This window comes from Cucumis melo, chromosome 10 (genome assembly GCF_025177605.1).
Source record: "Cucumis melo cultivar AY chromosome 10, USDA_Cmelo_AY_1.0, whole genome shotgun sequence".
Lineage (NCBI taxonomy): Eukaryota > Viridiplantae > Streptophyta > Magnoliopsida > Cucurbitales > Cucurbitaceae > Cucumis > Cucumis melo.
This window is the reverse complement of record NC_066866.1, coordinates 14,596,935-14,618,701: the sequence shown is the minus strand read 5'-3', so window position 1 is coordinate 14,618,701 and position 21,767 is coordinate 14,596,935. Positions and strand designations below refer to the sequence as shown.

General features: G+C 36.2%; 1 protein-coding gene across 1 annotated transcript; it reads right to left on the bottom strand.

Moving 5' to 3' along the window:
• Window positions 1-810: 810 nt before the first annotated feature.
• Window positions 811-20,450, bottom strand: LOC103499094 (E3 ubiquitin-protein ligase ORTHRUS 2-like). Its single transcript, XM_008461988.3, has 11 exons — window positions 20,120-20,450; window positions 19,067-19,167; window positions 18,478-18,939; window positions 5,393-5,925; window positions 4,925-5,050; window positions 4,172-4,271; window positions 3,745-3,806; window positions 3,524-3,626; window positions 2,457-2,598; window positions 2,143-2,357; window positions 811-1,458 (listed from the first exon to the last, which is right to left on the bottom strand). Exons 2-11 carry the CDS (start codon window positions 19,127-19,129, stop codon window positions 1,243-1,245), a joined length of 2,022 nt encoding a protein of 673 aa, XP_008460210.2. The 5' UTR covers window positions 19,130-19,167; window positions 20,120-20,450; the 3' UTR covers window positions 811-1,242.
• Window positions 20,451-21,767: the final 1,317 nt, after the last annotated feature.

The following is a 21,767-nucleotide window of genomic DNA, read 5'->3' as shown; positions in this document are numbered from 1 at the left end:
ACATCTTATTAGAATATTTTGAAATAAAAACAAGGGTTGAGATTAACCAATAAAAAATAAAATTCAAAATTTAGAAAATAATCTAAAATTGTTAAAATCTTCAACCAAATTGTTAAATTCCAAAATATTAGGAAGAGGTTATGATAGAAGTTGCTACGCTGTATAAATTAATTACAGACTCATAAATACATAACACAGATTAATTACTCTGAAGATACTTTTGATAAGAGAATAAATATTGAAAAAATTAGTATGCGAATGTGTGTATTCTAGTATTTTATAAAATAGCATGTAAGTGCCCCATGTGCATTTTGCCAAAAAAAAATCGAATTTGCCATTTTTTCAAAATGGCCCCTAAAAACATTGCTATATCACTTATTATCCCATAGAATTTTGAAAAGAAACCCAAAAACTCTTTTAAAATTAGAAACCCTAACCCTTTTACCTTTTTACCCTGCACATCTTGCTCTTCCTCCCTCTCCACGCACAGTCACTCATAGCCACACACTAATCAATCACACACCAGTCGTCGATCTCAAACATGTCAACGTTGATTACCCTCTCTCTACCACCTATTGGTTAGAAATGTTTAGGTTTGTGTATGTGTCGAAGTCGTGTTTCTTCGTGTCTTCACGTGTCGAAAATAAAAATAAAAAATAAATAAAAAGCAACATTGATTTTGGCATGACTAACATGTGTCATGGACTATTAATGTCGCATCTGACGATGACATGTCGTGCTTTCTAGGTTAATAAACTCATAACAGCATGAAATAAAATAAACACTTTAAAGTTTGGGATTAAAACACAATTTTTAAAAGTTTAGGGTAAATAAATATTTTTATAAGTTCAGAAACCAAAATAGAAGTAAAATTTATACCTATCCAAACCACAGCTCAACTTCCCTGATAAGTAACCCATTTGTCACAATGTATTCCAGGACTGAAAACAAGCCTAGAAATAGACTGTAATTGAATGGAATTTACATTTCCATCAAAAGCATTTGCCATGGCTGTGTATACAAGAGTCCAACTGAATAGGCCCATTTACACAGAAGTTGTTTCAAAGATAAAAGTAAAATGTGTCTACCACGGGTTAACAATATGGCCACTTGATATTGTGTTCAAATCAAAAGACATGAACCACATTCATATCTACCCAACATTTTGTTGATAATACAAAATCTCAGTCATCTCTACTTCTCTCCGGGGCCAAGCCAAGACCCCAGAAAACATCACTTTGTTTACTTCTTTGATTCTAAATCATCCACCACCTTTGCTCGTTTTCTTGTTTCCACAGGACTGTTGCTTTCATCTTTTCCCTTACCTTCATTCTCATCCCCATCCTCATCATTCTCCTCTTCCTCATCTATCTCTTCTTCACACAGCTTTTCAGATGCATCCTCTTCTTCAATCTTACTTTTTAGTGACTCTATCACATCCAATAACTCTCTATTTACCTATTCATACCAACTATCCAAGTCAGAAGAAGGAACAATTTACTCTTATAGTAAAGCAAAATATTGTGGTTTGAATGATACTTTCGCTTCTAACCACTTCTCCTGCTGACTAATTTTATCTCCATTTGTTAAAAAAAATAACTTTAATTTTATACAAAATGAGAACTCTTCGATACAGATGTACAGCTAAAAATGGAATGCAAAAATTTTAACAAATTTTATTAGCTAATGTTGTGGAAAATTTTTCATTAAAATATGAGAGAAATTAAAATGAACCAAATGATTAACCTTCTAAAAGTTCCAACACTAAAATGAGCATTTTGAGTTTATTTGTCCCCAAAAATAACAATTTAGACCTTACTTTAATTCGTAATGATTAGTCCATGTACTTTCAAATTTGTAACAATTTATATATCATTGTATAATAAAAATTTAAACTTAATTTTGGAGAGATTTGTCATGGTAAAGACCGAATTGCTCTATATTTCAATGTATATAGACAAAATTATTACTTACTTCAAGGACTAACAAACTTGAAACCAATTAATTTTATACTTTTACGAAATTTTAGGAACCAGAAGTGTATTTAAACCAAGACAAAATAACCAAAAGTTGAAAATATGGTGAAAAAATGATCTCGAAAGTAAATGGACAAAGTAGTATTTAAGCCCACAAGTTAATTACCTGAAGATTCTGTAGAAAATCAGATATGTCTGTGGGGCAACTGGGACAAGTCAAGACATTCTTTTGAGATCTAAGAGCCCGTCCACCAGTTTTTCTCTCTCTCAAGAATGTCTTTCCCTCAAAAGCACCTTCCAAGCATGACTTGCAAAAGTTATGAGCACAAGGCGTAGTAATTGGCAAACTAATCACCTCCCGGCAAATAAGGCAGCTAAACTCTGCACACTCATAGTTCCATGCAGCAAGTGAAATTTGTTAAAATAATGTAACAGCCTTTTTTTCAAGGATTTTACTCGATGTAATATAATTACCCAGACCTTTCAGTAACTTTTCTCGAACACTCATGTTATGTGATTGCCTAATTTTTATCCTTGTTCTCTTCCCAGTAGAATCTTGAGCTTCAACTGGTTTCTTGCTCGTCGGTGGATCTTTAGTCCACTTCCATCGACTGTCTTTCTCCTGAAAGAAACTTACAGATATAGCTTTAGATAAATTGTAATAAAATTATCAATAAACCAAAAACAAAGGTAGTCAAAATCTCCATGCACGAGACACTATGTAATCACTAGACAAAACCAAAAGTAAGAAAATGTACACAAGTTTATTTTTCAATTTCATAAGCTTTAGATTCAAATGAACACAGATCGAATTTAAATTATTACTGAAATAAAATACTTGCCCAAACGTAAGCAAATGATATACAAGTAGAACTGCAGTTGAATAAATTTCAGGAAAAGGTGAATTCAAAGGGTGGAAAATTCTTTCTGAGGTCAAAGAAGGCGAATGCTAGGAAAAACAAACTTTATTTTTTATACTCTATAACTTGTGTTAACATAAGATTTTGAATTTTTATGCTAATCGAAAATTAAAACTCATGTTTAGAAAAGAGCAACTTCATCTTCTTGCCGTTGGCTTTGACCCATTAGAAACATTATTGAAATCTTAAGAATAAAATAAAGTAAAAATTAAAAATGATTTCATAATGTACAATTGAACATGTACTTGACACTTATTACAATCATTCTCTTCTTTTCCCACCTTTGCTGTATGGGCACTTCTTTAGTAAAACAATATTTCGTAATTGCTTTAGTTTTTTAAAAACCTATAACCGAAATCTTACCTAAATTCTAGCACATCAAAAAGTTTCTGCAAGTAAATCTCACAGCTTATTTGGCTCATATTTCAAAACTTAATTTTCAAAAGCAGAAACAAAAAAAAGAATGTGAAAGAAATGATCAGACGGATTGAAAAGCATGAAACTATCAAAGTAACAGATTTGTTAGAATCATGATTAAATAAAAATTTGATATTCCAAGGAAAAGATGTGTTCGTTTAGTTGGGAAAAGGGGATCCCACAAGTGAAAAATAACTGGAGAACACTCACATCAAAGTCCCATGATGGCCCTTCTTTCCTCTCCGTAATATCTGTGGCTTTTTTCAACTCTGAAATTGCAGGTAAGGGTCTAGGTCGATCTCCATATTCATCACTGCAGTTAAAAACTTATTGAGTGCGTTTCATCAAGGAAATGCCTTGGAGGCAAAGCCAGACGCTGCAACTAGCCTTTGATAACATGAAATGCGATTACAAAATTAAAGAACACAAACCTTGCCCATGGAGCAGGATCATTGTCGCATCTAACAAATAAATATCGACATACCTTAAATCCCTAAATTCAGGGTACACATTTAATCAATAATTTGTTCAGCAGATATAATAGTGGAAAGAAGCAACAGTCATTTGATAAGTATTCTGTTTTCAGTTTTAAAAATGAAGCTTATAATAACTACCCTCATTTATTGTTTTCTTGCTTCATTACCTGCTTTGGTTTAATATTTTCAGAAACCAAACCGAAAAATTTTAAAACTAAAATTGGTAGTTTTTAAGAATTTGATTTTGCTTTTCAATTTTGACTTTAAATTCAAACGTAATTTTAGGGATGAGAAAAACATACCAAAGATGTTTGCGGAACATCTATACATTTCAAATTAAGAAACCAAAACCCAAAATGGTAATCAAAAGGCTCGTCAATACCTGAATTCCCACTTTACGCCAACACTTCTCAATCCTATAAACTCCATCATACCGCAATCCCTTCTCTGGAGCATAAGAGGAACGCTTTTCTTTGTGAGACCTGTTATAATGAATGTAATATATAGCGTTAGCCATTAAAAAAACTTCAAATCCATGTTCAGAATAAAGCTCTACTCGACATACACCACATAAAGAAGCCGAGAGCAACACTAGTTTCCCCAAGGTATTTCACCAACTTGTTATGCAATCACAGCTATAAAGGTACAAGAAGCTTCATACGTGGCTTCAAAAACAGACGCATTTTTTACAAACAGATAAAATAGTGGAAGTTTTCTGCATTTTCCATACCTCTGACTAACATGGAAAAACACCGTGACATGATCAGCCAAAATAGTAGCAGTTTAACTGTATTTCTTTAGTTTTTTCAAAATCAAGCTAACTCACGTTACACAGGAAAAATCATTGATTAATTAAAACCATGAACTTTTATAGTTTCATGAACGTAGAGAACCAAATAACTATTCACCCGTTCAATTTTAAGAGATAAATTCTTCCGTAAGTTGAAACAGTGCCAGCATAAATTTTATGTAGAAAATGAATAATCAAGAGACCAAGGGCACCATGAACCGGGTTCTGTAACTGTCTTCAGAAAGATATATTCTAAATAACTAAAGGTTCAAACATAATAAATGAGTATTAATAACAGAAACTCCAGAATGACGAAATATAAGGCATTAATTTGCAGCTACCTACCTGACAACCCTAACAGGATAACCTTTTGCACAACTAACTTGTAGCGCTTTATTTGATTTTTCAAATTTCTGGTCAAAAGATTGATCCTTGCTTGTACGCTTGTTCCCACTAAGGTCTCGACCCCCACTGCAATTTAATTCCAAAATCATCGACATGATTTATTATGCATAATAACTGGATAATATATAAAATAAATAAATATTTCGGTAAGTAAATTAAAATACCAGACAATTTACCTTGTTTTAAACAGCTCTTCAGAAGCTAAAAACAAACAGGAAAGTAGAAGAAGAGATGGGAAATGGTACAAAACAATGAAAAAAAAACTAAAATAACTTATCAGGTGATTATTAATGCAAAGGCACACCTTCTGAATACATAGCTTGTTAATCCAGAACAAGAAAACGGACAGGGAAAGAACAGACTTGATAGAGTACAGAAGCAGTAACAAGAGAATAAGAAAAGAGAGACCTTCCAGTGTAGAGAAACCACTCCCCATGATCTTCATCATCTTGGTAGCCACCAGAAAGAACCACCGACTGTGCACCAATACTCGATTGTCCCGCTATACCGGCAACATGTGGAAAGTGAGCACCCCATTGACGACATTCTAGCCTGTCCTCCCAGCATTCACCAACCAGAACACCCTGGTTTCTCTCAGGATCATTTTCAGGAGGAATAGGACCAAAATGATCAGATGGAATTGTAACAAATATTTTTCCACTTGCAGCATTAGCTTTTCCTTTTTTTTGTGCCCGGTCAGTGGTATAGGCTTTATCTGGTCTATTTTGATTGTGAACAACATGATAAACCTTATGAGGTCCCCCAGAAGCAAATGATTTTGACAATTTAGCCATACGAATGGCCGTTACAAGGGTGGAGTTAATTCGGGGCTGGCTAGCCATTTTTGGGGGAATCACAGAGCGGCACTTTGCACAAGTGTTCTTACCTTGTCCAACCCACTTCTGGAAACATTTTAAGCAGAAATTGTGGCCACATGGAGTCTGGATAATGACATGGCCATATTATTAGTAGAACAAAAGCAACAAGTCAAATTGATGATAGATAAGGTTAATTAATACTTTGCTTGCACATGAACAAGATGCCTAGACAGCAGCTACACTAAAGGATACAAGCCAACAAGAATCAATGAAAATATATTACTAATCCACTTACTTTAGCTCATCCATGTACATTAAAACACTAACACAAATGATCATCTTAAATTCCTTCCACATATTAGCCACCATGGATTTGGTTTTAGTTCTACAAATCAGTACTTCCATTTCCTATTTCCAGATACAGACTAAATACAATTGCAGTAACAATATATACATGAAATCAAAAGATTGCACGTACGCACCTTTTGAGAAGGTGGATCTCTCTCAATCCTTAGTTTACACAAATACAACAAAGTAACCATAAAACACAAAAGGGAACAATCACAAAATATAGATACCCTTAATAGTACAACTAAGAAGTGGAATTTCTGTTCCTATCCCTCCTAACATAAGTATGGATAAGTACAGGCCTAACAGCAACCCCAGGGATGAAAGTTTCCTTGTCCTCAAATGAACTCAATACCCTCTCAAGTTGCCTCATTCTCCGATCATCCTTTCTGTTAAATCAAAAGTTCCCATTCCCTCCTGTCATCATTATAATGATAGGAAAAAACTTCCTCGGGCAAGCACAATTTCCCATATAAAATTATCACTAAAGAGTGGTAGTTGTGGTTCAACGCCGTGCTGCTAGTCAATGCATGTTTCAATTGCGAGATATGGAATACTAGATAAAATTGATGCTTTAGCTGTGAAGTCTAGCTTGTGCCACTTTTCCCAATACGTTGAAGGATTTGATAAGAACAAAGTTTCATATTGTCACACCCTACCATACACGTGTCTTGAACCTCGCGATGCCACATGCGACGCAACTTGAGCAACCTCAATGCCTCGTGATGAAATGCTAGAACACTCAACTTGAGTCCTTGAACTTTAGCTTTGATTGCCTAGTTTCCATTCAAATAACTTAATACAAGAAGGATTTAGATTTATAGGTTGAACCTTAAACCAATTGTTCAATAGTGGATCAGTGGGTCTTAAGGAACAAGATGTAGTCTCGGGGATAAAACGATATTTTTGACCTAGCCGAGATTACGAACAACCTGTGAAGGATCGACTTAATCATCATGGTTATATCAGGTGGATAGAAATATATCTATAGTGAGGGGAGTGGAACTAAAAGTCTTCAGTGGAATGACTCTTTAGTTAAGGAATGTTGATTAAGCTTGGTCTAAAAGAGTTTAGACGTTGACGATAAGAAATATATAGTGCAAGACATCAATATCAAAGACTTCTTTATTCCTTACTAATACGCATTCCAAGTATACATATCATACAATTCCTTAGATACATAAACTATAAAGTAAAATTTGGAATGCCTTGCTCAGCTTCAATGCGTGTAGCTTGCCTTACTCTTTTAACTTGCCTCAACGCCTGAAGACCTAAGGGAGGGCAACTTAAACCGTAAATCAAATACTTAGTGAGTGATATTTTTTGAAAACATTTTGAACATACATTACATAAAATCATTTTCCTTAAATAGATTTCCACGCATCATTTCAATAAAACATAAAATACACATTAGCCTTTCATATTCCTGCTTGAGTGCTACGTGTATAAGCCTATTAACTTTCCAGACCATGCTTAGCTCAAACTCTTACACGTGGCCCATTAATTAAGCACAATTAAGAAATTTCCCAGAATTTCCCTAACTCTTAACGCCTAGCCTCATCTCGCGTTTGACACTCAAAACGCCTATTGTGTCTTGCTCGTAGTTTCCTTCCCCGAGTTGCCTTGCTTCAACGCGAACCACTCCTCAGATTGCCTCCTTCAAAATCCTTTATTCAAAACTTCATTTTTCCAAAATGACCATTCTACTTCAGACACGAGTCTCACACATATACAACTTTTCACAACAGCGTTTTACCAGTGTCGCATGTTAATAGGGACAAAGTTTTAGATAAACCCCCTCCCCCACCCACCCACCCACCCACCTCATCTGGCGGTGTGATCGGCATACTCCTTCATTCATTCTTGGGCCTTAGTTATGCCAAACATGAGGTTATGTACAACATTATCACACTCGCCTAACTGCTTGTCTAGGGTGGCATTCAAAGTTTTTTGGCTGCCATAAAATGTCAATGATGGGAGAACCATACACTATCTAAAATTGAGATGTTTTTAGAGTTACATGATACAACGTATCATGCCAGTACTCTGCAGAGCTTAACCAATTTGACCATTACTTGGGCTTTTCCCCATAAAAACAAAGTAAATAGGTATCCAAACTCTCATGCACAATCTCCGTTTAGCTGTCGATTTAGGGTAAGCATGCTTCAGCTCCATTCGTTGAAGCCTAAATAGCTCACTCCAAATATGGCTAATGAAAATCTTACCATGGTCCGACACAAGTAGCTTGGGAAACTTGTGCCACCACAAACACAATGTCGAACCCCTAGGTTTGAGGTAGTGAATCAACAAAATCCATTGAGAGATAATTCCAAAATGCAGTTCAAAATGGGTAAGGGTTGCAACAACCTAGCAAACGACAACATACTTGACTTGTTCATTTGACATATTTCACACTAATTGACATATTGTTTCATCTTATTCTTCGTCATGGTCAATATAACTCACTTGTCAATCACTTATATGCACACAAAAATCTCGAATGACCTCCCAGAACATAATCCTGGTAAGGGTGGAGAATCACAAGTATCAATGTAGGCTAGGACAAGAGGACCAAAGAATCCTTCTACACAAGTTTACCTTGAATAAGGGAGAACTTCGGATGGCTTTCCAGACCAGCCTACAAATAATCACAAATTTTGCCACGAAAGTCATTAGACTTAAGTTCCACAAGCAATATCTTTACATCTAAAATAGTCAATGTTGTCAAATTACATAAATGTAGCTCATCAAGCAAAGGAAACTTCACAATTCTCTAGCTCTCGCTTACTATAGCCATTCGACAACTGCCCCACCCCTTTGTTCGAGACCCAGTGGCCTAAATACTCTAAGTGGCTTTAGCCGATGCCTAAATACTCTAAGTGGCTTTAGCCGATGCCTAAATACTCTAAGTGGCTTTAGACAAAATTTCACTTTCTGAAATTTCCAAACAAAAAATTAGCGTGCAAGGTCGCAAATATGGATTGTAGCTAATCCATGTGAGTATCATAAGTCACCGAGGCATCCTTAAAACCAAATGGCATAATAACAAATTCATAATGACCACCATGGGTTTCAAAAGCCATTTTGGGAATGTCATCCTTTTGAATTGAATCTAGTGATATCCCAACTAGAGGACCATCTTAAAGAAAGCCTTCACACCATGCAACATATCTCGCAGTTCCTCAATGGCTAATATTGGAAACTTATCTGACACCATTAACTCGTTCAACACTTGATAGTCGACATAGAAACGCCAGCACTCATCCATATTCTTAACTAGCAAGATTGGGCTAGCATAAGGCCAATGGTTGGGTATGATCATTCCTGCCATCAACGTCTCATTCACCAACCTTTCAATCACATTCTTTTGCACAGTAGAGTATCGGTAAGGCCTCAAATTCATCGACACTATCTTTCAAAATTATTATGTGATTGGACTCAAAGTTCAAGAACAATTTATCGAGAATTTGAAAAACGCAAGTGCAAGGAGTCGAAAGTTCATCTTCAGCGTATAGTAATAGTAGGAGTCACTGCCAAAGCTCTTCTTCTAACTCTGCCATAATCATGTACATTCCAACAAGGAACCCTTGGTATGTGCGGTCCTATGACTTTTGGATGTTTTTAAGCAAGACCGCTTTCCTCATCAAGGTTGGGTCCCCTTTGATCACCACCCATTCCTCACTCGTACAAATTGAAAGTATCAATTTTTTTCAATCAAGTTCTTCATTCCTAAAGTTTGCAACCATTACATGCCCAAAATAAGATCAAGCCCACCCAATTATAAGGTCAAATACTGTTCCTTTGTCATAAAGAAGAACATCGCCACTAGGACATTTTTGCATATCCCTTTAACCCTTTTCCCTGCATCTCCATGCCAATTTTGACAATCACCCATAGTTGGTCGTGTTTGTTACTGGTAATTCTAACTTCTCCACAATGCACAAAGCAATGAAGTTATGGGCGACCTTACCGTCAACTAAAATGATTTCTTCCTCATCTTTGATTTGGCCCATTACCTTACGATGTTTCAAGTCTTTCCGAGTTCCAACCTTCAAATTGTTCCCTTCCTTCTGCCCAACGATACAAGTGTAAGGTGGCCGTGGTAAAAAAAATGGAGGTTATCATTACTTTCTCAAATTTAGACAACCGGTTGATGTCGAAACATCCTTCTACTCAGAACAACCACGCTTCTAGATTTTCACCATAAAAAATGGGCATCTCGACTTTCTTGAAGTTACTACAATCAGCATACCCATCTTCTTGTTCTTCCCCTGCCCCCCACCAACCTACAATTGTTTCTGAGTGAATAAATTTTTCTTACAGCACAGAAACCCTCAATGGACCCTAGGGTAGGGAAGAGATAGCTCTACGTGTTTCTGTCATCATTTTCCCTGATGTTCAAAGTTGATGAACTTTAGTTAATATTCCACCTTCTTTTGCTTCCGCATTTGCAAAAGGATCTTCCCCATATTTTCTGTCAATTCTTTCATCGCCAGATCCAAATCCCAAACCTTTTGAACTTCTTCTTGTACGTCACATAGTGTTCGTTCCAATGCCTCAACCCTTCCCTCGAGTCAGTTTTGCATCATTCTTTTTGGTCTCCCCAGGATTACTGGTATGATACCAATGTAAGGACTCCTCCACGAGAGTCACAATAAATTACATAAGAACACAAAATTACATAATTGCACCTTTTGAGCAGGTGGATCTCTAGATTCTTAGTTTACACCAATACAACAAAGTAAGCATAAAATACACAAAGAACAATCACAAAATATAAACACTCCTAATCGTACAACTAAGTAGGTTCATTCCCACCCCTCTTAAAAGAAGTATGAATAAGTTGGGAGCCTAACACTTCGTCACCATGACGAATAAACAACCTTAGTCTACATGGAACTTTCATGAACATCAAAAATGAAATGAAGAGAACAGATTCATCCTACAAACCTCAACAATATTGCTTTACGTTTCCAATGATTACTCTTCAAGTGTAAAATCCATCATTCGTCCCAATCTAAGCACTCAATAATACTTTCAAACAACTTGCAAGTGATAATACAAGACTGGTGCATAATGAATTAGACATCCACAATTCAAAAGCATATATATTCAATGCTTAGGCAGAGCGGTTTGTTAGAGTTAATTTCGTTTGTACGATTACCCCTCCACTTGGCCACCATTAAGACAGACTTATGGAAACTGAAGGTAAGTAGATAAGCAAATCCTGAAAATGCCCAAAAAATAGTGCAAATCAAATATAGAAAACGATATAGTTATATATCAATCTGAGAATAACTTCTTAAGACAAAGCATCTACAGCTATCGCTTAAAGTTGAAGATTCCATGTCTAATTCAGACAATATTGTTAAGCTGTAATCATTAAGACATCATTTGAAAAATTCTTCGAATACTATCTATGAAGGCTACATCCAGTATAGGTATCAATAAAAATGCTCTCTTAAAACTTGTAAGCAGGATCAAAACTTTAATAACATATTAGAAATGATGGTGGTTAAATTTTGAGAAAAAATAGTCAACTATGAAGGACAAAATCCGTTCTTTTATATCCACAATTTCATAATTACCTATCATCAAAATATTCATTAGCACCGTGTTTCCACCTAATAGCCAAGCTTTTTGATGAAGGTTTGAGAATGACCTCAAATAAAAAATAATAATAAAAATTAAACAACCTCTTGTGAATTTTGATATGAATGATAACTCTAATAACGTAAAACACCTATAAACATTAATTGAAAGAAGCATCAGTTATCTGAAACCAGTTCAAAAACCATTAATGGTAAGTGAAGGCTTATTACAATTAGAATTTACAAACTTTAATCCGATAAACTAAAGATACAATACGACAAAAATTTGGACAAAAATTTGGCACTCAAAATTAGAGATTCTTCACTTATTAATGCACACACAAAGGAACCCCAATCGATTGAAGGGTGAAATCCAAAAGTCAAAAGAAATAAAATAAACAGTCATTTTATTTTTTATTTAGGGGTCTTTTCAAAAATATAAAAAAGTGATAAAATATTTACGCTCTATAAAACAATTTTAAAAACGGAAAAAACCTAGAGGCCCATTGTGTAAAATACCAAAAATAATCCATCAACCACGCCGTCAATAATGTGTGTGTAATATATTTGCGATCGTTTAGATATGGCTACAGTTTATACGCAATCGTTTAGATATGGCTATATTGAAAGCAATTAACAACAACTCGAGACTTACGTGGAAACTCGAGAACCGGGAGAAAAACCACGATACTTTAGTTTTTATTATTTTTCTTATGAACAAAATACAATAGGTACAAAGGGAGAATAAATAGAGTACAATAGGAGTAAGAAAGGAAAAGATCTAGGAAATATTTAAGAAATAAAATCTTATATATTATTCTTTCCAAAAGTACTCTAGGGCAAAGCCCTACTAATTCTAACACTCCCCCTCAAGTTGGGACGTAAATATCGATGAGTCCCAACTTGCTAACGCAAAGGTCGAAGTGTGGTCTGAGAAGCCCCTTGGTAAGAACATCAGCAATCTGTTGGCTTGAAGGAATGTACGGAATGCATATGCTTCCACTGTCAAGTCTTTCCTTGATGAAATGCCGATCAATCTCAACATGTTTAGTTCTATCATGTTGAACTAGGTTGTTAGCAATACTAATAGCGGCTTTATTATCACAAAAAAGCTTCAATGGTGTCTCACATTCCTGATGAAGATCTGACAAGATTTTCTGGAGTCAAATTGCCTCACATATTCCCAGACTCATAGCTCTGTATTCAGCCTCAGCACTGCTCCTGGCCACAACACTTTGCTTATTACTCCTCCAAGTTACAAGATTGCCCCAAACAAAGTTACAATAACCGGAAGTAGACTTTCTGTCAATAACAGATCCTGTCCAATCTGAGTCAGTATATGCCTCAATGGTCTTTCTATTTGTTTTTCTAAACATCAACTCTTTACCAGGTGTATTTTTCAAGTATCTCAGGATTCTATTGACAGTTTCCCTATGTTTCTCATAGGGAGCCTGCATAAACTGACAATACTCACAGCAAAGGAAATATCAGGACGAGTATGGAATAAGTAAATTAATTTACCTACAAGGCGCTGATATTGTTCTTTATCAACTGGAACTTGATCATCAGAGTTTCCTAATTTACAGTTGAATTCAATAGGAGTATCAGCAAGACGACATCCCAACATACCCGTCTCGGTTAGCAAATCAAGGGTGTATTTTCTCTGAGATACGAAAATACCTTCTTTAGATCTGGCCACCTCCATTCCAAGGAAATATTTCAGATTTCCCAAATCTTTGATTTCAAATTCATCACTCATTCTCTGCTTTAGTTGACTGATTTCTGTTTGATCATCTCCAGTCAAAACAATGACATCCACATAAACTATTAGAATAACAATATTCCCTGTCTTGGAAGCCTTTGTATCCTTGGGACTTGACAAAGGTAGTGAATCTATCAAATCGTGCTCTCGGAGACTGTTTCAGACCATATAGGGATTTTTGGAGTTTACAAACCTGCTGACCAAATTGGGCTTCAAATCCTGGCAGAGGGCTCATGTAGACTTCCTCCACAAGGTCTCCATTTAAAAAAGCATTCTTAACATTCAGCTGGTATAGAGGTCAATCTTTGTTCACAGCAACAGATAGCAGGACTCTAACAGTATTCAAATTAGCAACTGGAGAAAAAGTTTTTGAATAGTCAATACCATAGGTTTGAGTGAATCCCTTTGCAACTAACCTTGCCTTATGTCTATCAAGCGTACCATCTGTTTTGTATTTGAGAGAGAACACCCATTTGCATCCTACAGTTTTATGTCCCTTGGGTAAAGCACAGATCTCCCAAGTTCTATTCTTTTCAAGAGCCTTCATCTCTTCCATAACAGCATTCTTCCATTCAGGACACTCTAGAGCAGTGTAGATATTTTTCGTTATTATGGTAGAGTCAAGGCTTGCTGTAAACGCTCTAAACTGTGGAGAGAGATTATCATAGGAAACATAGTTGCAAATGGGATGTTTAGTGCAGGATCTGGTACCTTTTCTCAATGCAATTGGAATGTCAAGAGAGGGATCATACTCATCAAGTTTACTTGTATGACCCTGTCCAGCTTCATCGTTACTGGTTTCTATTCTAACCTCAGTCACATCATCACGATTCTTTTCTTCCATATTTTCAAGAACAGCAACATCAGACCCGTCATTCTCACTCATCGTATTATTAGTACAAGGTTTTCTATGATTTTCCATACCTTGGTCTCGAGGAGGTTTGAAATCTTGGACTGGAGCCGGCGGTTGACTAGTAGGAGGACCCAACTTCCTTTCTAAGATTCCTCCTGTAATATGTTTTCCAGGGAACTTGGTTTGTGGGTAAGATTATAGGATGAGGATCAATGTCAGATACGGTAATAGGAGTAGGTTCAACAAATTCAAATGTGTTGTTACTCTTCACTCACACTCTCCCCTGAAGATGGCTAACGGAAAAGTATGGTCGGTTTTCACAGAAAGTAACGTCCATAGTGACAAAGTATTTCCTAGACGGCAGGTGAAAACATTTATAACCGCGTTGGTGAAGGAGATACCCAACAAACACACAAGTCTGAGCGCGAGGGGTAAATTTGGTCTGATTAGGGTCGAAATTATGGACATAAGCGATGCACCCAAACACACGAAGAGGAACCTCAAAAACAAGGCGAGTAAAGGGGTAAAACTCCTTAAGACAATCTAAGGGAGTCTGAAGGTGGAAGATACAAGAAGGCATTCTATTGATTAAGTGAGCGGCTGTAAGAATAGCATCTTCCCACAGGTATGATGGAAGGGAAGTGGAAAACATAAGTGAACGGGCTACTTCCACAAGGTGACGGTTTTTTCGTTCGGCCACTCCATTTTGTTGAGGAGTGTAGGCACACGAGGTTTGGTGAACAATCCCCTTGGAGGCTAGAAATTCACTAAGGTTATCGTTTTGGAATTCCCGACCATTATCACTTCGAAGAATTGCAATTTTTGTATGAAATTGTGTTTTGATAGTATGATAGAAGTTTTGGAAAATGGATGGAACCTCGGATTTATATGTGATAAGGTAGACCCAAGTAAGACGGGTATGGTCATCGATGAAAGTTACAAACCACCGCTTTCTCGAGGAGGTGGTGACCTTGGAAGGACCCCAAACGTCACTATGAATGAGGGTAAACAGTTGTGTAGGTTTATATGGTTGTGAAGGAAAAGAGACCCGATGTTGTTTAACCGGGATACACACATCACAAGATAGAGAAGAGACATCAAGTTTAGAAAAAAATGTGGGGAAATAAATATTGCATATATGTAAAGTTTGGGTGGCCCAGTCGAAAATGGCACAACATACAGTCTTGTTCAGAAGTGCTAAAGTAGGATGACAGTAAACTAATCCTAGACAAACTACTACATGAGGTATCATCATCAAGGATGTAAAGTCCCCTGCTATGCCGAGCAGTGCCAATCGTCCTCCCGAGCTCATATCCTGAAAATAAACCGATTCAGGTAAGAAGATAACTTTACAATGCAACTCACAAGTGATCTTGCTTATAGATAACAAATTGTAAGACAGTTTAAGGACATGCAAAACATTCAGGAGAGAAAAACCGTCAAAGGGAACTATTTGTCCTTTGTCAGCGATCGGAGCTAGAGAGTCATCGGCTATTCGGATTTCTTCATTACCAACACACGGGGCATACGAGATACTGTTTCGAAGAACCTGTCAAGTGATCTGTAGCCCCCGAGTCTAAGATCCAGAGATTCTTTCCATCAACGCTAATAAACCCAAGGGACTGAGGCATACCTGACTGAGCAATGGCACCCAGAGTCGGAGTCTTGGTCTGGCTCGCAGTAGGATCAGTTGATTGAGAAGTGCTGGCAGGGGTAGTCTCACTAATGTAGGCACGTCCTGAGTTCTGTTTCTCATTAGAGGACCGTTTCTTACCTCCTGGGGGACGACCGTGGAGTTTCCAACACTGATCCTTGGTGTGCCATTGTTTCTTGGTGTGTCATTGTTTCTTGGTGTGCCGTTGTTTCTTGCAGTGCTCACACACAGGAATTGACTTCCCATTATTCTTGTCACTGTCATGATTTGAGGACCGAGCACTAAAGGCAGCGAAGTTAATGGTAGGGGTAGTCAATACACCCATGACATTAGTGTGATCCTCTTCCAGGCGGACTTTAAAACAAACTTCCATTAGGGAGGGAAGAGGTTTTTGTCCGAGTATACGACCACAAACATTATCAAATTTGGGATTAAGTCCTGCAAGGAAGTCATAAACACGGTCAGCCTCTTCAAGTTTAACATATTGTGTATTGTCATTTGGTGTGTCCCAAACTGTCTCAGCACAAATCCATCTCTTGCCAGAGGAGAGAGAGAGCTTGTTAAAATAGGTAGTCACGTCTAGGGTCCCTTGTTTGCAATTATGGACCTATTTTCGCAGTGTATATAACCGAGAGGCATTCTGTCGTTTCGAGTAAAGGGTCTGAGTTGTATCCCACAAATCTTTTGTTGTGGCTGCATATAGTAGAAGCTTGCCGATCTGTGGTTCCATACTATTAATCAGCATGGACCGAATAAGTGAGTCCTTCCCTTTCCAGAGTCGTTCCAAGGCGTCTCCTGGTGAATGACGTACAGTCTCTCCAGTTAAGAAGCTGAACTGGTGTCGACCTTCGAGGAACATCTTTATTGATTGGCACCAAGAAAAATGATTTTGCCTATTTAATTTCACTTGAAAAATTCCCTGTAGACGAACCCAAAGAGCCATTTATATAATTTGACGGTAAATTAGGGAACGAAGTTACCAAGTTCTTGGAATACATCGACAACTCGATTGGTTTGGAATGCATCGAAGACTCGTCTGGTTCAATGTTTGAGGTTGACCAATTCCGTTACCAGAAAACAGCGATTGCTGTAAAGAGTCAAAGTACAGCGAATGCTTACTGTACAGATTTGACAGATTTACGATTGAGGGTTGTTGTCCGAAACTCATAGAAGACGCGTGAGGATGTGGATGGCCGGAAGGGTTTGACGGTTGGACATCCGACGACGCGTAGAAGGGAATGGGCTGGGCGGTGAGGTGAAACGGCGGCAACGCGTGGGCCCACGCACCGAACACGAGCGGCGCGTGAATCATCTTCTGGTCAGACGGCGGCGCATACGACTGCGAAACCACTCCCGTTAGGTAGATCGGAGGTTTCTTTAGATTCTGAAGCAGTTTCTCCATGGCGACGACGATTCCGATAGCGGCAGTGACGGGTTCAGTTTCGATCTGGGTTTCTCGTAGGTTATTTTCTAGGGTTTCGTTATTGCTTCGCTCTGATACCATATTGAAAGCAATTAAGAACAACCCGAGACTTACGAGGAAACTCGAGAACCGAGAGAAAAACCACGATACTTTAGTTTTTATTATTTTTCTTATGAACAAAATACAATAGGTACAAAGGGAGAATAAATAGAGTACAATAAGAGTAAGAAATGAAAAGATCTAGAAAATATTTAAGAAATAAAATCTTATATATTATTCTTTCCAAAAGTACTCTAGGGCAAAGCCCTACTAATTCTAACGGGCTACAATTTATACGCAATCGTTTAAATATGACTACAATTTATACAAAATCGTTTAGATTTAGCTACTTCAGTCAAACTCTAGGGCAACACGATATTTTAGATTTTGCTATTTTTTGTACACGACATAAAAAAAAGACGATGAATAGAAATCGCAGCGAAAAAAGAAAAAGAAAAGTAAAAAGACGATGGAAAAGCAAAAAAAAAAAAAGAAGAAAAACGATGAAAAGCAAAAAAATGATAAAAAAAACTAAACGACAGAAATAAAGAATTGAAAAATAAGAATGATGATGAAAAGAAATTACACAAAAAAAAGGAAAGAAAAAGACAAAATCGTAGGAGGAAGACAAATCGCAAAAGAAAGATGGAATGGCAAACCTGAAATATTTAAAAAATGGCTAACTTTATGGGCTTTGTTATACGGACCGTAAATAGTTTGGTATTTTGTTACATTTATGTAAATTTCTTTTTTATTTAGTCAAACTATTGAACAGAAGACGAATTGAAGTGAAACCGTAAAAATGGCTATTATAAATTACAACAAAAATATTTCTTCGATATAAAAAGTGAATCAAGAATAAAAATCGATTAGATAGAAGATGACATCATTTTCTAGATAACAGGCGACTAAAAACACGTTGAAAGATCATTACAAGCAATGCAAGGGCAAGAAGAAAGAAGCAGGTGGTCTACCATGTCAAAGAAGTATGAATAAGAAACTTACGGTGACAGGCCTTTCTGGTAACTGCATGCAGAAGGAACAGTTCAATCTCTCGTCAAGCAAATCAAAAACATTATCGCCCTTTTTTTTCTTTTCCTTGTTGGTATCATGGCCGTCCTTGTCAGACTGCAACTTTCCACTGAGAAGTTCCTGGCGCTTCTTTGCCTTTTCACGGTCAGTAAGAGAGGCATCGGCCTCAATGGCTCGAATCGATGTGACAAGGTCACTAGAAGGCGCAGTGGGGAAAGAATGGTTTCCTAACGGAGGAAGGGGAACATCTTCAGGAGGGGTGGAACAATCAGGACAGTCCCATTGAAGGGTGGATGCCAGGGTTTCAGGGGGATTTGAGAGACAACTAACATGCCACGGGGTGACACAAGTTTTGCAAGTGATCGTCTCCACGTCAGAAGGCTTGGCCTTACAGAGCATGCAAATGCCATCGCCATCGCAAGGCAACTGAGTAACCTACAACATCAGAGGAGAGTTCAAATGAGAGAAGGATGGAAGAAAGATGGAAGGTAATTTTGAAAATTGAGGCAAAATGTTTAAAACTTTGAAAAACATGCTGCCATTATTAGCCCCGTTATTTTACCTGGGTTTTTTTTGCCTGAAGCTCTGTACCCTTCAGCTGTTCTTTGGCATCTTCCTCCATCATATTCACAGTCGACTCTACTCAACAAACTTAGCTAAACCCTGCATTTAATGGAGGTATGAAGTATTCCTTTAAGTATTTTTATCAAAATCACATTACTGATTCAAAAGAAATTAAAAAAAAAAAAACAAATAAAACTAGAGAACTATGTAGCAGCTGGGATAAAAAATTTAAAAACTTGACTCGTATAAATTTCAAATCGGAAAAGAAATACATAAATGCATAAGAAAGTAACAAAACAGTCTGACTCATTTAAAAAAATGAAGACGACTAAGCATATAACGAAGCATGGAACAAAAGAAACACACTGGAGGTTAACAACATGAGTGTCTCCAGTAACAATCAAGTAAATATGTACCCGTTAGAACACGAACAAAAATTCAAATGGCTTACATTTTCTTCCATGTCCAATGCCATTTCCCGTCAGAGTATTACACTGACCCGATCAAAGTGCTAAGTACACGGTGTGGTTTTTTAAGAGTTAAAATCATTTTTGTCCTATTTCAAATAGTTCTAATCACTTTGACACTACGTTTCATCTCTTAAAATTAATTTAATATTTAATTTTAAACTTTTAAATGCAATTTTCCTATTATCAAAATTAGTTTAGAATAATTTTAATAATGTTTAAGAGCAACTTTAACTATGTTCTAATAATGCCTTAAATTTGTCTAACTCCATCCGAGACATTCCACACAGTCGAGGCAGTGCTCTGTTACAGCATTTCAAATCATCCTCATTTGATTTTGTTTACTCATTCCTTTATTAGCCAATGTAACTTGCGAATATTGTCGAAGAAAAAATATCCGACTCCATTATTCAGACACAATGATAATGTGCGATGAAAAATGGATTTTAGCAAGCCTAGTAACCAAGACTCAATCATCACTTCAATAACAAAAACAATGGACGTTGAATCAACTAATTAAAAGAAAAAGAAAAACGAGAAACCCTAATTTCTGGAAAGTACATAGAATGTGAAAAGAAGATTACCTTGTGATTTGAATGGTTAATGTAGATTGAGCGGATTGTTCTTCCTTGGACTTGACCCAGTAGTGGTACAAAGTGGATGCGATTGGGGAAAGCAGGGGAAATCCAAATGGTGAATTGAAAGAAAACGAAGAAATTTGAAAGAACAATAATAAAAAGAATTTTGAGAGGGAAGACTTTGGGAAGTGGAGCGGGAGAATGAAATGATGTCTACTTTTCTTTTAGGGACAAATTGGGCGCGAGATTGGAGAAAGTGGGATATATAATAATAATAATAATATTCAAACCAAATTTTTTTCTTTTTTTTCTTTTTTCTTTTTTTTCACACCAATTCAAGTTAGGTACGAGGGTTGATAAAATTTTTCAATTTAATATATAGCTCGCTAACTTGACATTGATTTGGCCAACTGCTCAGTTGAAAGAATCTTTCATCTCTCATCTCATGTCGTATTAAAAACTAATTTGGAATTTGGAATTGAGATGAGTTAGTTATTTTAACTAATTTACCTTAACTCACTCCAACTCCTGAAAAGTACTTAAATTCGGCGAGCTGGCTTTCCAAAAAATTCATGTGATGCCACAAATTTACGTAAGCAAAAAATTTTGGGCAGAAGAAATCTTAAATTTGTGTCTATATATCACGTTTGAACTTTAAAAAACTCATAATAGATTTTTATATTTGTTATTTTTTATCTAGAAGACTCCTAAAATATCAATTGTGCATCCAATAACTATATTGAATATTGGAAATGTTTACAAATTAACCGTTTTATTAGACAAACAAATTCTTCTCCAATTAAACTTATTTCAAAGTTTTAGTTAACAAATATATATGTTAACTAAAAGTGCATAGTTATGTTCGACATTTTTAAAGTGACATGTTAGAATCAAAATTGAAAGTTTAACTATTTATAAGTTACAATTTTTTAAAATTATAGACTAAACTTGTAACTTAACCGTCATATAAAAACATAGCTTAAAATTTTGGTGATATCTAGATTTAAAAATATTATATTTTTAAATATAGCATAAATTGAAAATTATTTATAAATATAACAAAATCTATCGAATTTTCTATAGCTCATTTAATTTTATTTTTTTTTGGAATTGTTGTAAATGATAAACTTATTGAAAATAACAAAAGGTAGCAATATTTTAAAAACTAAGACACTGAAAGAAGTATATCAATATATATGATAGATCTGAAATTTTACTACATTTTGTAAATATTTTGATTCATTTTGCTATGTCTAGAAATGTCTCTATTTCTTTTTTTTTTTTTTTTGGTTATATGTGAAAATAGTTTCAACCTTTTTTTTAGAGGTTTTCTCAAAAATAGAACAAAACATGAAAAATATTTACATCGTACAGAAAAATTTTAAAAAAGGAAAGAGCTCACAAGCCCATAGTGCGAAATACCAAAAATACCTCAGTCAACACACAATTAACAGGCCACATGCGTAGGAGTAAGCTCCTTCTAAACGATCATGGTACAATGCCTAAGCTTTCCTGCACCTTTCTTTAATTCAAATTAGTTCGAGTTCCATATTCCTTCCACTCCATTCCTCCTTCTACAGAACCCCTTAGTATAAATAATAGAACTAGCATACATTTATAATTATATTGTATAGATTTACACTGCTTGAAATTG